The sequence below is a fragment of the Mobula birostris genome, chromosome 13, assembly GCF_030028105.1.
Source record: "Mobula birostris isolate sMobBir1 chromosome 13, sMobBir1.hap1, whole genome shotgun sequence".
Taxonomy (NCBI): Eukaryota; Metazoa; Chordata; class Chondrichthyes; order Myliobatiformes; family Myliobatidae; genus Mobula; species Mobula birostris.
In genome coordinates this window covers 7830804-7853210 of record NC_092382.1, presented here as the reverse complement: position 1 = coordinate 7853210, position 22407 = coordinate 7830804, and the positions used below count along the sequence as shown (strand labels likewise).

The window sequence follows — 22407 nt, the reverse complement described above, 5'->3', positions numbered from 1 at the left end:
TCAAACGGAGTTTTAATTTCTATTGTAAAGTTACATCGTTGTGCCGGCAGTTTCACCAATCACTGCTACCTTTGTTGGTGTATTTTTTGATCTACCTTTACAGTAGTACTGGAGAGTGAAGACCTTACTAAAGGACGGGAAACTGAAGGATCGGAATAAAGTTGGAGTCATTCCGCGGTTTAATGAAGGATCGACCTTATTGAGGATTCGTTCAGAAAAGCGACCTGTATCTGAGATAACTCCTGCAAGATCAGGGAAGTTTGTGCAGTGTCCAGTTGCCAGAAAAAGGTCAGTTCCTTTAAGCCGTTTTATTTCCTTCGTCGTGAATCCTTTGGAGAATCAGCAGTAACTTCACATCTTCGAAGAAATCGGTTTCCAGAGAAGTCTCTCCTTATTGACTGGGCAAATCACCTGGACTTTCGAATTTACCACTTTAAGACTGCGTTCGAATTTACCACTTTAAAAACTGTTTTGGAATTTACTTTTTTAAGAACTGTTCCCGAGTTTCTGTACAGCTGTTAACTTCCGGTTAATTTAGTCGTTGGAATACTTTTCTCTATTATTGAGCAGAGTTTAAATAATGTTTATGTTTGTTTATAAAACCCTGACTCAATTCTATATTCATTGTTGCCGGTCACATGACACTATATAGTGTTGGAAGTCTAATATTGAAAGGTCAAGATAAAGTGGATGTGGGGATGTCAATTTAGAACGGAAGTGAGGATTTATTTCGCCAGCGAATAATGAAATGGTGAAGTTCATTGACACCGTTGGCTGCTGCCACCAGTCACTGGGTGTACTTAAAGTGGAAGTTGATATATTCTTGACAAGTCAGGGCATGAAAGGAGAGACGGAGGGGTGCAGAGACAGTGAGACAGAGGGGGAAATGGATCAGCCATCATCTAATGACTGAGCAGATTCGAGACAAATGGCCGAATTCTGCTCCTAACTCTTATGGCCTTGTGGTTTGAGACAGAACAGTGATAGTTGCTCAGGCAGAACTCGGGTGGTGAAACAGGTGTACGAGGCTGGCCTTCATCGGTCAGGACACAGAATTAAGTTCTGGGGATGACACACTACAGCTGTACAAGACGTCAGTGAGGCCACTGTTGGATTATTCTGTGGTTCTGATCGAGCAGCTGTAGGAAGGCTGTGGGATAAAGTAGATGGAGTCACCACTGTGTTTGACCTGTGCCACAGTATCACTCTGTGCCCACACTGGGGATAAAATGAGGTGTAGGATCACACTCTGTGGGGGTGACGTAGAGAGAGTTTAGATGGTCACTTACCAGTGACTTGAGAGAGAACAATCAAATTCCCAATATCCGATTGCAGTGTCCGAAGCCTTTTTAACAAATAACCCCATCAGCGTCTTGTCAAATTCCATAAACGCAGCCCTGAGAAGGCTTGCGGTCTCATTGGGAGTGCGGATGGTTGGAGTAAATATGAAAAGGTGGGGTCCCATTGAGTGTGCGGGTAGTGGGAATAAATGGAAATGGGTGGGGTTTGGTTGTCATAAGGCGGTGGCTGGGGACGGCCCCAAGTGCAAGACACAGACACTGAAGTACTAGGGACAGGACTAGGATACAGGGCGATGGCAAGGACATGGACACGAAAACCGGGAACCCGGAACAGGACTGGACAAGGGAGTTAGGAGCCCGGGCTTGGACTCCGAGCCAGAAACTTGACAAGGACCCAGTACCTGGGTCTTGCCTCTGGCTCGAACCCCAGAGCTAGGCAAGGACAAGGCTGGAATCTTCAGGCTTGAGGCTAGAGACTAGACTTGGCAGGAGGCAGGAGGCTGGAGTCTTCAGGCTTGAGGCTAGAGGCTAAATACTTGGCTTGGCAAGAGGCTAGAGACTTGGTTTGGCTTGGCAAGAGGCTAGAGACTAGAGACTTGGCTTGGCTTGGCTTGGCAAGAAGCTAGAGGCTGGAGTCTTCAGGCTTGGGGCTAGGCAGGAGGCTGGAGTCTTCAGGCTTGAGGCCAGGCAAGAGACGAGGCTGAAGGCTTGAGACTTGAGGCGAGGCTGGAGGCTGGAGGCAAGAGACTTCAGGCGAGGCGAGGCTGGAGGCAGAAGACTTGAGGCGAGGCGTGGCTGGAGGCTGGAGGCAGGAGACTTGAGACGAGGCTGGAGGCTGGACGTAGGAGACCTGAGGCGAGGCAGGAGGCAGTAGACTTGAAGCGAGGCTGGGCTGGAGGCTGGAGACAGGCCCTTCCGGGTCAGGGCGCGGTCCACCTGGGCAGGGCGCGGATCACCTGGGCAGGGCGCGGATCATCACCCGACAGAGGCAAGGGACTGGAAGGGACAGAACCAACCCCCGGTAACGGCAAGACGGTCTGGCTTACCTGGGCGGAGGCAAGGGACATGAAGGGAGCTAGGTACAGGATGGTTCCTGGACAAAACTGCAGGCGAGACGAGGCGAGAGTTACCGGCAAGACAAGGCAGGGCAGGGCTTCAGGCGAGGAAACAGAAGGCAGAGGAAGGGATACAAGGAGTAAGGACAAGAACAATCCAGCAGCCACGCCCTGGTCTCTGAAGGTATTTATGCAGCCAGTCCCAACGAGAACCAGCTGCCTCAATTAGCTCAACAAGAACAGAAACAGGGTAGATAGGGAAACCTGGAGCAAAGGTCGATAGACCGGACCGTGAACCGGAATACGGACTTTATGGACCGGACCATGACATTGGTAGAGAGTGCGGTCCGTGACAGTGAAAGCGAAGGGATGGCGTTCCATTAGGATTGCAGACGATTGGAGTGGACGGAAACGGGCTGGGTCTGCTGTAGCAAAATTATTCCCATCTTCGATTTAATCCTGGGCTATTACTCGACGCTAGATGTCCAATGGGATTGTTAATCGCTTTGCTCCTGAGATGTGCAAATCTCTGCATACCCTTCCTCCCTCCTACTTTCTGTGAATTCTCTTCCCCCTTCTACATCTGTCTCTACTCCACTTTCTGTCTCCCCAATTCCTTTCCTCCATCCCCTACGCTTCTCCCCGTCTGCGCGACCTCCTCGCTCCTCTACTTTTCTCCCCGTCTCTGTGATCTCCCCTCCAAATATTCATCTCGTATGTGTTAGTGTGCGTGTAGGGGAGAGGGGCATAGTGGAAGAGGGAAATGTTTCTTTGTGCCCCAATTCCATGCTGAACACGGCGGAGTCTCTTCTCTATTCTTTTTCAACCGAAACACATAGCTGATATATTTCACTCTCAGACGTTTTCTGTGTTTGGGCCGGGGAGGGCATAATTGAACGATATGTACGGAGCTTCAGTCTGTGTGAACATGGCAGTGTGTAACGGGACGTTATGCAAGGAGTTTTCACCTGTGTCTTCACGAGAATATGTGATAGGACGGTGCGGAGGGAGTTTCAGACTATCTCACTTCAGAACTGTGTTATGTGCCGATGCGGAAGGAGCTTCACTCAGTGTCTGACCCCAGGACTGTGTGAAGGGAGCATCACGTTGTGTCTGAACTGGTAGTGTTTGACAGGATAGTCGGGACGGAGCTTCACTCAGTGTTTGAGGACGGGGTTCCATTCCCTATTCTTCTCCTGTTCGGGACCTTAGGGGATGGATGTCAAATAGTTGAGTTTCTAATCTGATTAGTCATATCCAATATGAGATCAATATTCCCCGATTTGCGATTAGCTTTTCCCCGTTACTGCCCAGCTCCTGCAGGAGATGGAGGCAGGAAATATTTGTGGGATGCGCTCGCCGCCCCCTTTCCGGGCTTCCTTATTCTTCAGCTCCCCTCTCTAAGATAGACGCCCCTCCTTACTTCTCCCCCTTCCACACCACTGCGTCTTCGCACAGCGCACCCCTCCCTCCTCACCGTCCCCCCTCCACCTTATATGTCCGAGGATGCAAACGTGTTTATTTCAGATATGTAAAGAGCAAAGGAGAGTCAATAGTGGATATGATGCTGCAGAGGTGCTAATGGGTGGGGGACAAAGGAATCACGGACCACCTGGAAAAGTGCAAATATCACTCCACTCCTTAAGAAGGAAGAGAAACAAAACAGGAAATTATAGGCTAGCTTGCCTGACTACAGTTTTAAGGAAAATATTGGACTACTTTACTAAGGATGAGTTTTCAAAGTACCTGGAGACACCCAATACAATAGGACAAAATCTGTTTGGTTTCCTGAAGAGGAAATATTGCTCGCCGTCTGTTGTATTTTTTGAATAAATTACAGGCAGTGTAGACGAAGGAGTAAATGGGTATTGTTTACTTGGATTTTCAGAAGGTCTTTGGCAGGGTGCCGCTCATGAAGCTGCTTAAAAAGATAAGAGATTGCGACATTACATGAAATATTCTGGCATGGAGAGCTATGTAAAACTCCAGAGGAGTGGTGCGTATAATCCCGATTGCCCCGTCATGGGAGAGGAGCGGGCTGAGGGTGAAAATAAGATTACAAGAGGAATGCATAGAGTAGAGAGACAACATCTTTTACATGGGTCGAAATACCGAATGACAGAGGGCATATATTTAAGGTGAGATGGGGTAAATCCAAAGGAGATAAGGAGGGTATCGTTTTTTTTTAAACACAGACTATGGTGGACCCCTGGGGTGGTGCTAGTAGCATATTCATTGAGGGCCTTTAAGAGGAGCTAAGATATGCACCTAATTTTAGGTGAGTGAAGGAAGTTTTAGTGGGGGTGTCTTATTTTTACAGAGAGTGGCGGGTGCCTGGACTGCCCTGCCGAGAGTGGTGATTGGAACAGATGCATTAGCAACATATAAGATACCCTTAGATAGGCACAGGGATGATATAAAAATGGAGGTCTATGGACTGTGTCGTGGGGATAGGTTGGAGAGAGTTCGGGGGCGGAGGCGCGAGGGAGGGGCAGAAGCGAGGAGAATGTGCGGGGCTGGAGTTTGGGGTGCAAGGAGAGCGCGAGATGGGGGGCGAGGAAAGTGTGGAGTGGTGTAGCGAGCAGAACGCGGGGGTGGGACGACGAGCAGAGGGCGTTTGGTGGCTGTTGAGCGAGGAGTGCGCTGGGTTGGCAGCGGTTGGGCGGGGGAGGAGTCCTGGGCATGTATCTTTGCGAGACCGACCTCCTTCAGCCACGAGCTGAGACGTTACTGGCTCAGCGTGTGGAGATCTGGCCCTCTGTTGCAGTGCACGGGGCACCGGTAAAACCAGGTTGCAGTTTATCCCGAAATAAGACTCAAATCCAACACCAAGACAGGAAGATACTCAGCCTATTTATTTCATCATGACAAATGTAAATTAAACAGTGTATGACTTTATAACTTGTGGGAATAAATACGCTTGCTCAAAGTCATTTAGTCACACACAATTAACTACCAGCGACAACGAGTGACAGGTTGAATAATCAGTCCCGTTTCTCACAGTCACTCTGCGTCAGGGAACCGATGATTATAAAATCGCATTTCAGAGTCGTGTTCGGGATCTAGGGTGACTACCGAGGTATTTGTCAAATTAACATCATTATATCTGCTAGATTGCTAAATGTACTGTTGTCAACAATGTGAGAAAAATAATTTCCTTAGAAACAAGAGAAAATCTGTAGATGCTGGAAATTCAAGCAACACACACAGTATGCTGGAGGAATTAAGCAGGCCAGGCATGGAGAAGAGTACAGTCGATATTTCGGATTGTGGCCCGTCAGCAGGACACCCCGGTATCCACACCGCTGGGCTCTCCCTGCCTGTCTAATCCCCCAAGGTACCTCTGGAGAAACACACACCCGGGCAGCCACTGGACAGAAGGCAGAATTACGTGATTGTGAATTCGCCTCTGACGTCATAGAAGCAGGGTCCGTGAGAAGCGTTGGGAATTAAGCCTGGAGCACGGCCGTGAAAGGGAAGGGCGGGAAATCGGCCAAAATGTTCCCATCCCGCGGACGGGGATGTTCACACATTCAGATATTCACACGATCACTTTCAGTCCGGGTCTGTCTTCCTGTAGAGATCTCAGTTCCTTCTCCCCAGTCTGACTGAACTGATTTTCCCAGAGCCTGAAACAGATGGAAGAATAAAGATGAAATAAAGAGATTACACAACATTGTCAGTACCAGCGGGCTGGGGTTAATATTTCAACAACACTCACAGACAAATATTACCAAAAAACCCGTGGATCCACATATCCGATGATATTTTAATCACATTCAACATCAAACACAAATGCTCACCAGATCCTCTCCAGACTCGAGAGGGTCAACATGAGACGGTGGAGAGCGGGGACAGATCCGTCTGTAAGCGAGTTTGATACCAGACTCAGACCTGTCACTGATAGGTTTGTACTCAGAGCGGGGAGGAGATCCTCGGCACCAGAATCTGTGAGACCGACCTTCCCCAGCCTGGAGATGAGAGAGAGTGAAGGTGAAGGACACAGAGAGACAGGAGACGGTACAAATCCCCAGTGTTTATCAGTAACACAATTACTGATCACATTAATGTTCATTGTCAGACACCCAGTGACGGTAATCACAATCTCCCACAGTCTGGTACTTACTCCAGTGTCTGTATTTTGCACTCCAGATTCCACAGAGAAGCAAATATCAATTTCACTCCTGAATCTCCCAATTTATTATCAGTCAGTTTTAGCTCCGTCAGTGATGGCTTTGTACTGAGAATAGAAGCGAGATCCTCGGCACCAGAATTTGTGAGACCGACATTTTCTAGACTAGAGATGAGAGAGAGTGAGGGAGAAAGACACTTAGACAGGAGACGGTACAAATCGCCAGAGCTTATCGGTACAATTACTGATCAAATTAATGTTCAGCATCAGACACCCAGTCACTGTAAACACAATCTCCTACAGTCTGGTACTTACTCCAGTTTCTGTATTTTACACTCCGGGTTCCTCAGAGCCGCAGACACCAGTTTCACTCCTGAATCTCCCAGTTCATTACCACTCAGATCCAACTCTCTCAGTGATTGGTTTGTACAGAGAGCGGAGGCGAGATCGTCGGCACCAGATTGGGTGAGACTGACCTTGTGTAGCCTGGAGATGAGACAGAGTGAGGGTGAAGGACACAGAGAGACAGGAGACGGTACAAATCCCCAGTGTTTATCAGTAATACAATTACTCATCACATTAATGTTCAGTGTCAGACGCAGTGACTGTAAACACAATCTCCCACAGTCTGGTACTTACCCCAGTTTCTGTATTTTACACTCTGGGTTCCTCAGAGCCGCAGACACCAGTTTCACTCCTGAATCTCCCAGTTTATTCGCCCCAAGTCTAAACACAGAAAAATTAATGAACAAAGTTATTCAAATCGTGGGTTTGAGGGAATTTCTCTCACTCGGATATTTCAGGAAACATTAAACCCTTCAGTGAATCACTGATCGGAGTTCCCATCACTGTCAATATCCCTCACTGCCCAGCTCCAGGGTATACACCGAATGTCAGTAATTTAGTCTGTCAGTGTGACCCTGTAAACTCTACATATTCTGTCTCATTCCCTGATGGTGAGAAAAACGTGCCTGATGTGAGAGGGTCGGAAGGGTGCAAACAGCTTTCCTAGAGAAGAGCTGTCCGTGGGAAATTGCTCAGGGGAGATGCTGCAAGTTACACCCAACGCAGGAAAAGGGATGGGTAGACAGATGGGAAATGAGGAAGGAGGAGAGAGATCATCACAGGGCAACGGGAATGGGGAAGTGAAATCGCCAAAGAGAACATTGGAAAGAGAGTTTCCAGAGTGGGAAGGGAATTAGGGAGGACAGATTCCACAGGAGGAAGAGAAAATAGGGAAGGACGGTAACAAGAAGGATCCGGGAATGGGAAGTGAGATCCCAGGCGCGAGACATGCGGAAGAGATATTCCCTACTGGAGGAAGGGAGAGACAGGAGGAAGGGGATGGTTAAAAACACCTGACAGAAGCAAGGCAGACGGGGAAGAGAGATCCAACAGGAAGAAGATGAAGAGGGAAGAGACATTCCAGTGAAGGGAGGGGGTCGGAAAGTGTGATCCCACAAGAGGAAGATGGACGGTAAAGGGAGATCCCACAGGACGGTGTATGATGGGGAAGAGGGATACCCAAAGGTGGAAGAACGACAGGGAATGGTGATGGGGAAGAGAATTCTCACAGTAGGAACGGTGATGAGGAAATAAGATCCCACAGGAGAAAGCGGACTGGAAACTGATATCTCCCAGCAGAAAGGGGGACGGCAAAAAGGATGCCATGGGCAGAAGGGGGACGTGAACTGAGATTACACAGGATGAAAGGAAATGGGGAAGAGCGATCTCTAAAGGTGGAAGTAGCATGGGGAAGAGAGTTCCCAAAGGCAGAAGGTAGTTGCAGAAGGGAGATGCCTGCAGAACGAAGGGAGATGGGGATGGAGATCGCCACAGGGGGAAGGCGGATGTACATGAAAGATCCGACAAAAGGGGCGGTGATGTGGCAGAGATCCAACAGGAGCAAGGCGCATGCGTAACAGGCATACAACAGGAGGAAGACCGATTGGGAAGAGAGATATATACAGAAAGAACGGGACATGGAGGAGGGATCCCCAAATGTGGAAAGTGCATGGGGAAGGATTCGCACTTAGGAAAGAGTGATGTGGATCCCACAGGAGAAAGGGGGATAGGGAATAGAAATCCCACGGGAGGAAGGTGATGGGGAACAGAAATCCCACACGTGGGGGAGGGATGTGGAAGAATTATCCGACAGGAGCAAAGCTGATGGGGAAGAGAGATCAGACGGGAGCAAGCCGGATGATAAAGAGAGATCCCATTGAAAAAAATCGGGACGGGGAGGAGAGATCTCCAAAAGACGCAGGGGCTGGTGAAGGGAGATGCCACAGGAGGAACGGGGATGCGGAAGAGAGATCACAGACAGGGAAGTGGAATGGCTAAACAATATCCCCACAGTGGGAATGGAGATATGGAAGGTATATGCAACAGGATGACTGGCGTTGCGAAATAGAGAAGCCCAAAGGAGGAAGAGGGACGGGGAAGAGAGATTACAAACAATGAAGGAAACCTCGATGCCACAGGAGCAGAGAGGTTCCACACGAGGAAGGGGGATTGGGTAAAAGTGATTCCACATGAAGAAGGGGATGGGGAAGGAAGTTTCCAAAGGAGGAAAGGGGGTGTGGAGAGAGAGCGAGCACACGGGAAGAAGGGGTTTGTTAAAATAATGATCACCGGAAAAGGATGTGGGATTGGGCAAAAGAGATCTCAAAGGAGGAAGGGAAAAGGTACGGGTGATCCGGCAGTTGGAGTAAATTGATCCGGCAGATGGGTAAAACAGATACAAAAGGATGAAACGAACGGAGGAGAGAACACTCAAGAGTAAGGTGGGTGGAGAAATGGAAACCCCACTGGAGGAAAAGGACTTGGGAAGGGAGGTCCCATGGCATAAAGGGAGAGGGAAGCGATATCCGATATTTGGAAGACGGGATGGGCCATAGAGATCCCAAAGGAGGAATTGGGATGGGGAGCAGAGATTTCACAAAGCAGAAAGTATGGGAATAGCCACAGAGAATGAGCTATAGAGATCCCAGAGAAGGATAGAGGATGGAGAAGAAAGGTCGCACAGGGAAGGGGATTGGAAAGAGATTTCCGACTGGAGGAATGGGGATGGTGAGATAGATCGCATAATAAGAGGAGGGTGATTTAAAACAGGTCGCTATAGGTGGATGGGGAAGTGATTTCAGACAGGAGGAATGAGGATGGGGAGATAGATCTGACGATCGGGAAGAGTATTCGCAGAGGAGGAACAGGATAGGGGAAAAGAGATACGTACAGGAGGAAGGGCAATGCGGAAGACTGATTCCACAGGAGGAAGCGGTTTGCCGAAGGAAGATCACAAAGAATATGGGGAAGAGGGATTATTGAGGAAGAAGGGAGATCCAATAGGAGGAGAATATGGGTGGGGAAGTAGAATTCTACAGGAGGAAGGGGTTTGGGGCAAAGAGCTCTCACAGAATGAAGTGGGTGGGTAAAGAGATCTCAAGGGTCTAAGGGAGATGGGAAGACAGGTCCGGCAGTAGATATGGGGATGGAGAACAGAGATGTCACAAGGTGGCGGATGGGGAAGTTAAGGCCCCGAGATGGAAGTGGAATGGGGAGATGAGTCCCACAAGAGGAAGAGAGATGCCACAGGAGAAATAGGGAGAAGGAAGCCATCACTCTCCTCAATACTCAGAGTCTGGACTGATATCTACATCATTTATTATTATATTGTAATTTGTCCTCTACTGTGCCTATTGTCTTGTTTATTAATTATTGTACTGCCCTGCACTGTTTGTGCACTTTATGTAGTCCTGAGCAGGTCTGCACTCTAGTGCAGTTTTTATGTTGTTTTATGTAGTCTAGTGTAGCCTTGTGCTGTCTCACATAGTCTAGTGTAGTTTTGTGTTCTTTCATGTAGCACCAGGGTTATGGAGGAACGTTGCTTCGTTTTTTACTGTGTACTGTATCGGCAGTTTATGGTAGAAATGACAATAAACTTGACTTGAGTTGACTTGAGATCGAACATCAGAAAGGAAGATAGGGAATGAGAGATATCAAAGGAGAAACAGGGAAAGGGGAAAGAGATACCACGGGAGCAATTGGAACTGTGAAGGGAGAGCCGGCTACTGGAAGGGGGGATGGGGAAGAGAAAATCTCACAGAAGGAATGGGGTTAGGAAAGAGAGACTTCCCAAAGCAGAGTGTGATCGGGGATGGATAGATGACCGGGAAAAGAGAGATCCAACAGAGGGAAGAGAATTGGGGAAGAGAGTTCCGACAAGAGAAAGGAGGGTGGGGAAGAGAGATAGCACAGAAGAAAGTGAGTTTTGAAAAAGTTCGCTACAGGTGGATTGAGGATGACAGAGACCTGACAGGAGGAATATGGATGGGAAGAAAAAACTGAGGAAAGTAACGGGAATGGGGAAGGGAGATCGCTACGCGGGGGATAGGGTATAGGTAGGAGAGATCCCACTGAAGGAAGTGGAATGGGGAATAGAGAAGACACAGGAACAACAGGGGTAGTGAACAGAGATTCTCCGAGGAGAAGGGGGGATGGAGAAGAGTGATCCCATCCTGAGTAAGAGGGATGGGGAGAAGGGATCTCCAAATTAGGAAAATTGATTGGAAAGAGCGATCCAACAGGAGGTAGTGGAATAAGGAAGTTGATTACACATACGATGCAGGGGGATTGGAAAAGAGAGAGCCAACAGGACGCAGGAGGATGGGGAAGATAGATTGCCACTGGATTAATGGTGATCGAGTAAAAGATATCACAGAGGATGACACAGGATGGGGAAGGGAGACCATAAAGAGGGAAGGAGAATTGGGAAGAGATAACCACGGGAGTAAGGAGCAATGGGGAAGAGTGTTACCAGAGTGAGTGGTACAGGGTAGAGTGATCGCACAGGAGGAAGAGGGATGGGGAAGAAAGATCACACAGGGGAAAGAAGTAGAGTAAAATAGAGTGCCACTGGAGGAAGGACGAAGAGGGAAGATAGACCATAAAGAGGGAGGGGAAAGGGGAAACCAGATCTCCAGAGGAGAGATGGGGAAGAGAACTACACACAGGAGGAAGGTGGAGGGGAAAGTGACATACCACTGCGGGAATGGGAAGGGAGCAGAGATAAGGAAGGAGGAAGGGGGATCCGGAGGAGAGATACCCATTTAAGAATGAGTGATTCTGAAGCAAAATCGGCATAGGGAAAAGGGGGGATTGGAGAAAGCGAGATCCCACAGGAGAAAGTGGGATTCTGGAGAAAAGTCCCACAGGCTACATTGGACAGAGAACAGACGTCCTTCAGGACAGTGGATGTGGGAACAGAGGTCCTACAGGAGGATCTTAAGCGAGGTCTCTTCAGGTGGAAGGGAATTGTGGAAGTGATATCCGTCACGACGAAAGGTGATGGGGAAGAGAGATCGGATAAGATGAAGGGGAAGGAGAAGCAAGATCCCATAGAGTGAAGGAGATTAAGGAAGAGAGGTATTCACAGGAGGCATGAGGTAGAGAGATTCCACAGACGAAGGTAGAATAGGAAGGGAGATCACACAGGGGGAAAATAAATGTTGAAGTGACATCAGGCAGGAGGGAGCAGATTGCAGAAGTGAGATCCCCAGAGAAGAAAGAGTGATGAGGAGGAGAGTACACCTCATGAAGGATAAGGACGAGAAGTTCTCACAGAAGAGTGGTGGATGGCGAAGAAATATTGCACAGGAGGAATGGGGAAGGAAGAACCTACAGGAGGTAGTAGAATAGGAAAGAAAGAGCCCACGAGTTAGAGGGATGAATGAGAGATCCCGGCATTCAAAATATGATGAGGAAAAGGGATCCGACAGGACTAAAGGGCGTGTGGAAGAGAGATCCTACATGAGGACGGGATGGGAAGAGAGATTCGCACATGCGGTAGAGTGATGGGCATAACAGATCCCCACAAGTGGGAAGGGACAGGAAAGGGAGATCCTGAACAAGAAAGGATGATGGAGAACTAAGACCCTATACTAGGAAGTGTGACGAAGGGGGATATTTAAGACAGATGCCCTCTTCAGGAATGTTGATGCAGAAGAGAGATCCGTAGAAGGAAGGAAGGTTGGGAAGTGGGTTACCACATGAGGAAGGGGGATTTGGAAGAACGAACCACCAGGACGAAGGTGGATGAGGAAGAGATATTCCACAGGTGGAAGTAGGATTGAAGCAGAGATCGGACAGGAGGAAGGGCGACGAGGAAGGAAAGCTTCCACAAAATGAAGAGGGATGCATAAGAGACATCCCCACATCGGGAAATGTATTTGGGGAAAGAGATATGCCACAGGAGGAAGGGGAAGGGGGAAGGGAGATCCGAGTGTTGGAAAGGATGCTCACAGAGGGATGTGGAAAACACTTATCAAGAAGGAGATCTTGTGGGAGATCACACAGAGAGAATGGCATTGGGAACAGCGATCAGACTGCAGGAATTGGAAAAAGGGAGAGAAATCACAAGAAGTGAAGGGGCTAGGATACAGAGATCCTCACAGGTAGTAGAAGGTGGAGAAGAGAGATCCCAAATGACGAGCCGGTTGCAAAAGAGAGTTTGGAAACGAGGAAAGGGGATGGGGAAGAGAGATTCGGGAGGATTAAGTTGGGATATCGCAACTGGAGAACGGGAGATGCGCAGGAGAAATTCCCCATGCGAATGTGGAATGGGGAAGTGCGATAGTTTTGGAGGAAGTGGCATGAGGAAAGGAGATAACCACAGGAGTAAGTGGGATGGAGAAGTGAGAGTCAGAGAAGTGGAAGAGGGATAGAGAAGGGAGGTCCCATTGGTGAACATGTGACAGGGAGAATATATTCAACAAGAGGAAGGGAGATGGGTAAGAGTGAGCCAGCAGGACAATGTTGGATATGGAAACAGAGATCTCACAGGAGGATAGGGGATGGAGATCGGACAGTTGGACGTGGGGATGGGAAGAGAGATCCCATAAGGGGAAGGTGAATGAAACGGAAAAGGTACCCACTGATGGGATGGCAAGTAGAGATACCTAGGAGAATGGTGTATAGGGAAGAAAGGTCACAGAGGGAATGGGGTGGGGCCGAAAGATTGCACAGGTGTAGGGGGAATGTGGGGGATAGATCACACAAGAGAGAGCAGGATCAGTTAGATAGATAACCGCAGGAGAAATGCTGGTGAGAAAAAGATCCCAACAGTTGGCAGGAGCATGGGGAAGAGAGAGACACATAAGTGGAACAGGGATGGTGAGGTAATATCTCCACAGGTGAAGATGATGGTGAATGGACATCCCACAGGAGGAAGGGGCATGGGGAATAGAGATTCCACAATTGGCAGGGGATGAGGAAGACATATCCCATCAAGTGGTAGGAGGAGGATGCAGAGATCCACAGAAGGAATATGGATGCAGAAGAAAGATCCCACACGAGGAAGTGGGTTGGGGAAGAGAGGTTCAGCAGAAGGAAGAAGAATTGCGAACAGATATTCCAAGGAAAAGAGATCCGATAGCTGGGCGTGGGGATAGGATGAGAGATCTTATGGTAAGAATCGTGATAGGGAAGAGAGATCACATAGAGGGAAGGGAAATGGGCCGGAGATATGTCCACAGCAGGGCCTGCGAAGAGTGATACCTACAGGATGAATAATAGAAAAGAAATAAAGATCTTAGATGGAATTGGACGGGAATGAGGGGTCGCCACAGGAGGAATGGGAATGTGAGGGACGGATCGTACAGGAGGGAAGGGGATTGGGAAGGGAGATCCATACATGAGTAATGTGGATGGGGAAGAAGGATCCGCACACGTGCCGGGGGGATGGGGAAGAGAGATCTCACATTAGCAAGAGAATTCAGAAAAAGATATCCGACAGGAGGAAAAAGATTGCGGAAGTGAGATCCCTCAGAGAGTAGTGGAATTGGGAATAGACGTCCCACATGACGGATGTAGAAGACAGATACCCACAGGAGGAAGATAGAGGGCAAGGAGGAAATAAAATGGGGATGTAAGATCAGACAGGATCAATTAGCCTGCAGAGGAAAGATCCCCACAAAAGAGAGTTTGATCTGGATGAGAGCTCCAGAAAAGAGGGTTTTCAACAAGAACTACCCACAGAAGGAAGGGGGTGGAGAAGAGCGATCGCACAGAAGGAGGGGAGTGAGGAACGGAGATCCGAGAGGGGGATGGGGAAGGCAGATCTCTACTGCAGGATGAGGGATGGGCAGGCGTGATCACCACAGTAAGAACGAGGATGTGGAACAAAGATCCGAAGACGTGTACGGAGAAGAAAGATCCCTCTGGATAAAACTGGATCTGGGGAGAGAGATTCCACTGGAGGAAAGGTGAACATGGAAGAGAGGGCCGACAGGAGTAAGGGGGATAGTGAAGAGAGATCCCACACGAAGAAGTGGCATGAAGAAGATATCCCAGAGGAGCAATGGGGATGGGGAAGAGAGATCTCACAGGAGGAAGGGGGATAGGGAAGAGAGATCTCACAGGAGGAAGGGGGATGGGGAAGAGAGATCTCACAGGAGGAAGGGGGATGGGGAAGAGAGATCTCACAGGAGGAAGGGGGATGGGGAAGAGAGATCTCACAGGAGGAAGGTGCATGGGGAAGAGAGATCTCACAGGAGGAAGGGGGATGGGGAAGAGAGATCTCACAGGAGGAAGGGGGATGGGGAAGAGAGATCTCACAGGAGGAAGGGGCATGGGGAAGAGAGATCCCACTGGAGGAAGGGGGATGGGGAAGAGAGATCTCACAGGAGGAAGGGGGATGGGGAAGAGAGATCTCACAGGAGGAAGGGGGATGGGGAAGAGAGATCTCACAGGAGGAAGGGGGATGGGGAAGAGAGATCTCACAGGAGGAAGGGGGATGGGGAAGAGAGATCTCACAGGAGGAAGGGGCATGGGGAAGAGAGATCCCACTGGAGGAAGGGGGATGGGGAAGAGAGATCTCACAGGAGGAAGGGGAATGGGGAAGAGAGATCCCACAGGAGGAAGGGGGATGTGGAAGAGAGATCCCACAGGAGGAAGGGGGACGGGGAAGAGAGATCCCATGGGAGGAAGGGGGATAGAGACGAGAGATCCCACAGGTGGAAGGGGAATGTGAAAGAGAGATCCCACAGGAGGAAGGGGAATGGGGAAGAGAGATCTCACAGGAGGAAGAGGGATGGAGAAGAGAGATCACACAGGAGGAAGGGGGTTGGGGAAGAGAGATCTCACAGGAGGAAGGGGTTGGGGAAGAGAGATCTCACAGGAAGAAGGGGGATGTGGAAGAGAGATCTCACAGGAGGAAGGGGGATGGAGAAGAGAGATCACACAGGAGGAAGGGGGTTGGGGAAGAGAGATCCCACAGGAGGAAGGGGTATGGGGAAGAGAGATCTCACAGGAGGAAGGGGGATGGGGAAGCGAGATCCCACAGGAGGAAGGGGGATTGGGAATAGCGATCTTCAGAGGAGGAAGTGGCATGAAGAAGAGATATCCCACAGGATGAATGGGAATGCGATGGAGCGATCCTACAGGATGAAGGGACAATGTGGAAGCGATATCTCACAGGAGGAAGGAGGATTGTGAAGAAATCCCCAACAGGTGAAAAGAGAACTGGGAGGAGATATCCGACAGATGGAACCAAAAGTACAGAAAGTGAGATGGAAAATAAGGTTGAAGGACGATTGTGGAAAGAGAAATCCTACAAGACAAGTGGATAGGGACGGGTGATCCGAATAGATCCCAACAAGAGTAAGGCTAATGGGGAAGACAGGTCTCACAATGAATGAGATTGGGAAAGTGGAATGGGGAAGGGAGTTAAACACAGGATGAAGGGGAATGGGGTAGAGAACTCCCCACAGGAGGAAGTGATATGGGGAAGAGAGATTCCACAAGTGGAAAATGGTTGGGGAAGAGAGAGATCCAGCAGGAAGAAGGGAATGGGTGGAAGGAAGATTCCAAAGGAGAAAGGGTTTGTTAAGAGAGATCTCCACAGGACGATAGGAATTGGAAAGAGAGTTCCCCATTGGAGCAAAATTTTGGGGAAGAAATGTATCCAGAAGATGCTGGTGAACAAGAAAGAAATAGAGATCCAGTTCTAGGAATTAATCGAACAGGATGAAGGTGCATAGGACGGAGAGATCTCATAGGAGAAATGGAGATGTAGTAAAGTGATCCTCACAGGAGGAAGAGAGATAGGGGAAGTGAGATTCCGGAGGTAGAAGGAAGATAGGGAAGAGAGGTCACACAGGAGGCAGGAGGATGGGGAAGTGAGATCAGGCAAGAGCTAGCAGGATGCAGAAGGGAGATCCCCAGAGAAGGAGGGGTGATGTGGAAGTGAGGTCCACGCAAAAGGTACCCAAAGAAAGAAAGGGGCTGTGGAAGAGGGAACCCACAGGAAGAAGGGGATGTTGAAGAGAGATCGTACAGGAGGAATGGAGATTGTGAACATAGCTTCGAGAGGAGAAAAGGGAATGGGGAAGGGATATCCCCACAAGAGGAGGGTGGATGGCGAATAGAGATCCCACAGGAGGATTGAATATAGGGACGATAAATCCCACTGGAGTAAGGGAGATAGGGAAGTGAGGTCCCAGAGGGGAAAGAGGGATGGGGAAGAGGAACCCCCATTGGATTAAGCAGGAAGGAGAAGGGAAATATCCACAGGTTGAAGGGGGATGGGGAACCGAGATAACCACAGGAAGAAGAGCGATGCAGAATAGAAAACTCCACTAGAGGCATGGGAATGGAGGAGAGATCTCATAGGTGGAAGGTCGATGGGGAAGATAGATCCGCACTGGAGGACATGATATGGGGAAAAGAGAAACACATTGTAGGAAGGGCAATGGGAAAGAGAGTTCTCAAAGAAAGAAGAGGGATGGAGAAGAAATATCCCACAGTTGGAAAGGGAAAATGGAAGGGATATCCTACTGGAGGACGCGGATGGTTTAGATATAGGAAAGGACGAAGGGAGATGGGGAAGAGAAATACGAATAGAGGAAATGGGATAAGGAATCATTAGGAATGGGGGAGAGACATATCGGACGGGAGAAAAGGTGTTGGAGAAGAGAGATTCCACTGCAAGTGAGAGTTGAGAGCAAATCATCGCAAAGACGACGAGGTGCGGAAGTAGATCGCTCGGGAGTCGTAGGTTTGTATTGAGGCTGACAGTCATGACAGGAGATACCTATATGGGTTGGTTATCTGGTAGTGACCCAAGTCGCGCAGGTGGAGTGAGGTTAATCATTACATAATGGGAAGGGCAGGGAAAGGACTGAGGTATGCCTATCCTTTTAACTGCAACATTAGGCTGGCTCTCTCTTGTCCCTCACTGAGAAGACTGTGGTGTCGGTCTGGGTGTCAGTAACGGTTAACAACATTGTCAACAGACCGTCACAGGCACCAAGAAACAGGGCCATACCTGTGATTGTCTACCAGTAAAGCAGCAAATGCATGGATCTATTTATTTTAGCACAATGACCACCCCGTCAGCACTCTTCTCTTCTCTTCTCTCTCTCTCTCTCTCTCTCTCTCTCTCTCTCTCTCTCTCTCTCTCTCTCATCTGAATAAACCAGTTTTAAGCTATCTCCGGCCTGTTTTTTTTTTTAGTTAGCTGATAAAGAGCTGTGCTCAGACGCAACAAAACCAATGGTTGTTGTTCACTTATCTGACGAAGTCTCTAACATTCCTTCCCGCCCGTGGGGCATAACGGACAGACCGACTGGTCCTTTGTCACAGATCTTTACTAACTCGTTTACGACATTTTTACCCAAATTCCTTTATATAAAGTTACCTCAAGTTCTGGCACTTGTGCAGCCCGGGTCCCAGCCGCCGGATTCCTTCACGCTGAATGTGGCAGCGACCCAGATCGAGCTGTTTTATTGTATCACAGAGTCCGATGACATGAGACAGGACCATGTAGTCCATTGGGGTCAGTCGCATTTGACAGAACGAGAAGGTTTCCACAGATACCAGTGCTTCCTGAGCCAGTCCACGATTCTGAGACTCAAACAGGTAGTGCAATGTGTTCAGGAGGCTCCTTTTACCAGATTCACTCCACAAGTTTCCACTCTGGCGTTTAACCTCCTCCTTCACCCAGTCAATCACCCGGCAGGTTGTTTGATGAGGAAATGGACCCAGAAACTCCTCCAGGCCCCGAACTGTCATTGGGTTGGAGAGACCAGCAAAAAAACGGAGAAATACATCAAATCTCCCATCTGTCGTGTTCTGGACTTCAGTGAGGAATTTCAGGATATCCCTATGATGTGGAGTCAGGAATTGTGCGAGAGCGGCTACAAACTCTTGGATGGTGAGGTGTGGGAATGTGTACACCACACACTGGGCAGAATCCTCTCTCTCCAAAAGCTCCATCAGGAACCCGGACAGGAACTGGGAAGGCTGCAGATTGTAGTTGATCAAATCTCCATCTGTAAACACGATCTTCTTCTGGGACACTCCTGAGAAGGCCATCTGACCAACTCGGAGAAACACATCACGGGAGTTCTCAATCTGACGGCCGTGGTTTTTCAGGATGTTGTAAATATAGTAGGAATACAGTTGGGTGATGGTCTTGGGAACTCGCTGCGGGTCGCTGACTCTTTGTGTGAAGAAGGGGCCCAGTGCCAGAGCGAGGATCCAGCAGTAGGAGGGGTTGTAGCTCATGGTGTACAGGATCTCGTTCTCCTCCACGTGTTTGAAAACAGCTGCTGCGATCGTTTTATCTTCAAAATGCCTGATAAAATATTCCCTCCGTTCCTCACCACTAAATCCCAGTATTTCAGCCCACACACTGACCTCCGCCTTTTTCAATAAATGTAACGCAGTGGGTCGTGTGGTCACCAGCACTGAACACCCTGGGAGCAGCTTGTGCTGGATTAAACTGTACACAATGTCAGACACTTTGCACCGGGATTCAGGATCTGTGCATGTGGACCGAGGTTCTGTGTCTCGCCGATTGTCAGCAAAATCAATTTTGTCATTGAATTCATCCAAGCCATCAAATATAAACAGCAATCCCTCTGGGTTCTTCCAGACCTCTCTCAGGATATTCCCAAAGTAAGGATACTGATCCAAGATCATTTCCTTTAGGTTTATTCTGCAGTTAATGGTGTTTAAATGACGGAATTTGAAACTAAAGACAAACTGGAATTGTTGGTATATGTTTCCCGTGGACCACTCATAAACAATCTTTTGTACCATTGTTGTTTTCCCGATTCCTGGGACTCCGGCCACTGCTGCCGAACTTCCAGATTCGGATTTACTCCGGGAAAAGCTGCTCTGGAACAACTGTTCCATCCGGATTTTTTCCAGCACTCGTCTGAGATGTTGCTCTCTCCACTCCTCGTGGTCTCTGCCTCTTGCCAACAATTCATCTTCCACGAGTCTCCGATCTCGAACAGTAGAAATGACCGTGAGCTCAGCGTATCGATCAACCAGCTGGAAAACCTTCACCTTCTCCCTCATCAGGATCGTGTTCACTCTCAGTGTTTCAGTTTGTGCCCGCAGAGTCTCCTTGTGTTTCTGTTGAACATCTTCCATGGGAACAGAGAACGTAGTTAAAATGTTAGATGACTCAGACGCCAAAGAACTTTATAACTACATTTCAACATTCAGTATTTGAGATTACATGAATTAATACAATGCTTCCATGGAAATTAGGACAGAAAGTAAAATTCTGCTCACAAACACCGGAATTAACAACGATGAATGTCTTAGAAAATATCCAATCCTGATATTTCCGTTCTAGTTACTTGTGAAGGTGAACATTTCCCTGATATCCTATTGCAATCCTGACTGCACTTCCGTTAAAACAACATTTCACTATATTTAAAGCGTTGTTTGTATCATTAACAGACGATGTTAATGTTGATCTGGTGTGGAAACATGGAGAGCAGGACACTGTGCACTTTGCAAAGCTGCACACTGGGGAGTCACAGGTGTCCGCTGCTCTCGCATCGAAACAGGAGGAGAATATGCAGGAAATACTCAAGTCGGACAATAGCTGTGGAGAGAATCACAGTGAAGTTTCGGATCGATAACCCATCCGAATGACAAGATAGAAAGTGGGCAGTTTTCGGTCTCAGTGATGGAGGAACAGAGGAAAGGTGGAAAGGAATGGAATGGAAGAAAGCACACGCATCTTGTTGATGTACATTGTGCTTGTGGGCGAGGGTAAAGTCTTGGCAGCTGCTGCTGATCAGTCTGGAAGTCGGGGTGTGGGGCGCTGTCTTATTGACAACAATAAATCAGTGAAACGGTTTATTGTTACCACATGTACTGTGGTACAATGCAAAACACTTTTCTCTGCTATCCATATACATCATTTCCTCTCATCAGTGCAATGAGGTTGTGCGAGGAAAAACGGAACAGAATAGTACAGGGAAACAGTGTTGCATTTGCCGAGAAAATGCACTGCAAGCAAACAATAAGGTACAAGGCCAAAGGATAATTGGCAGGTCAGTTTTCTTTTTTGAACTACGCTCTTAAACTGCAGAATTCAATACCCAAAACTACAGTGTTGTGCAAAAGACTTAAACATAGATATACAGATAGGATGTTCAAGACTTTCGCAGCGATGTGTGAGGGATGCAGATGCAGCTGTCACTTTTAAACAGCATCTCTAAACATTTATTTTTATTTAATCCTGCTTAAAACTAAAATCATTTTGTCTTTTATTTTCTTGTTTGCACTTTATCCCGTTGTAATTCAGTTTCTACTACATCTACTGTATGAAAAGTGCTTTATAAATAAATTACTACTACTACGACTACTACTTCAGGGTCCTGTTGAATTGTTTCTAGTTTCTACTGCCATTTCTTTTCATATATCGTTTTGAATTTGATGGTCTTTTGCTATGCATTTGTGATAATTATTCGTATTAACAGCCTGGTACTGTATTGCCACCAGGATCCCCTCTGTTTTTGAGAAGATATCTCCAACTCTGAGACAGGCCTTCAATGCTTTCTAGTCGATGCTCAGATCATGGGAATATCTTCCATGCAGGTTCATGCTCTCCAGTTGGTTAATTCTTCCTCCTATAGTGATAACTTATTCATTTTTGTGGGTTGTGATTTAATTTGTTTAGTGATGTGCACTTATTTTTTAAAAGAATCAGAATTGCATATGCTTGTAAGGAGTGCTGAATCCTGCTTGCGTTGACAAAAATATATCCTTAGAACTGATTGTGAATTTCAGAAAGGAAACACACACCAGTCCTCATAGGGACAGCTGAAGTTTAAAGAGTGAGCAACTCCAAACTCACAGTTGTCAATATCTCCGAGGATTAACCCGGAACCAATATATCGATGCAGCTACAAAAAAGGCATGACACCATCTACATTTCATTAGGAGTTTGAGAAAATGTGGTATGTCAGGGAGGGAAGAGAAGATGGTGGCGCGACGCAGCGCGCACGGCTGTTCCGAATGATATCGATTATATGTAACTAGGGACCGTGCACAATCCGGATTTGATGGAGAGAGCTGTGAGAAGCGCGAAGGAACACCTGGAGTAACTTCTGAAATGCCTGCTTCGCTGCCGCTGCTATTGCGCGATCGAGAATCTCCGGGGATGAAGGCCCCAAATCCTCAGCTTTGCCTATTGCCTATTGCCTGTTGCCGGGGCCGGGGTTGGAATGTTCAGCAGAGATGGTGCTCGGTGCTTGGTGTCGGAGAGCTGGTAGGAGGCTCGGAGTTTTCGGATGAACTCGGAGTCGGACTGTACTCTGATGCTTCCAGTATGCTGCATTGGCAAGTTGGCAGCGCTGGAGGTTTACCGTCTGAGTGAGATGATGGGACTTTCGACAGACTTTGCGACTATTAACGTGCCATGGTCTGTTCTTATCAAATTACGGTATTGTTTGCACTGTTGTAACTATATATTATAATTATGTGTTTTTGTTAGTTTTTAAGTCTGTTTGTCATGTGTTTCCGTGATATCATTCTGGAAATACAGTTTATCATTTCTTAATGCATGCATTACTAAATGACAATAAAAGGGGACTGCGTGTCCTCATAATCT

General features: G+C 48.1%; 2 protein-coding genes across 3 annotated transcripts in view; one reads left to right on the top strand and one right to left on the bottom strand.

Annotated features, from left to right (window-relative positions):
* Nucleotides 1–22407, top strand: part of LOC140208302 (uncharacterized) — a 56065-nt gene that overhangs the window by 14678 nt on the left and 18980 nt on the right. Inside the window, exon 3 of one of the 2 annotated variants that reach the window (XR_011888717.1) lies at nucleotides 104–562. The exons of the other annotated variant lie outside the window; for it this stretch is intronic. The gene's annotated coding sequence lies outside the window, so the exon portion shown is untranslated. Of the gene's footprint in view, nucleotides 1–103; nucleotides 563–22407 lie in introns of those variants that run through there. 2 annotated transcript variants of the gene reach the window in all.
* The window catches only part of LOC140208248 (NACHT, LRR and PYD domains-containing protein 3-like), a 30720-nt gene continuing 13509 nt past the window's right edge, over nucleotides 5197–22407 (bottom strand). Inside the window, exons 5-10 of the mRNA XM_072276787.1 lie at nucleotides 18184–19921; nucleotides 7128–7214; nucleotides 6804–6974; nucleotides 6483–6653; nucleotides 6160–6327; nucleotides 5197–5985 (exon numbers count right to left, since the gene is read on the bottom strand). Coding sequence (XP_072132888.1) covers nucleotides 5898–5985; nucleotides 6160–6327; nucleotides 6483–6653; nucleotides 6804–6974; nucleotides 7128–7214; nucleotides 18184–19921 — 2423 coding nt within the window. The 3' untranslated portion in view covers nucleotides 5197–5897. The remainder of the gene's footprint in view (nucleotides 5986–6159; nucleotides 6328–6482; nucleotides 6654–6803; nucleotides 6975–7127; nucleotides 7215–18183; nucleotides 19922–22407) is intronic.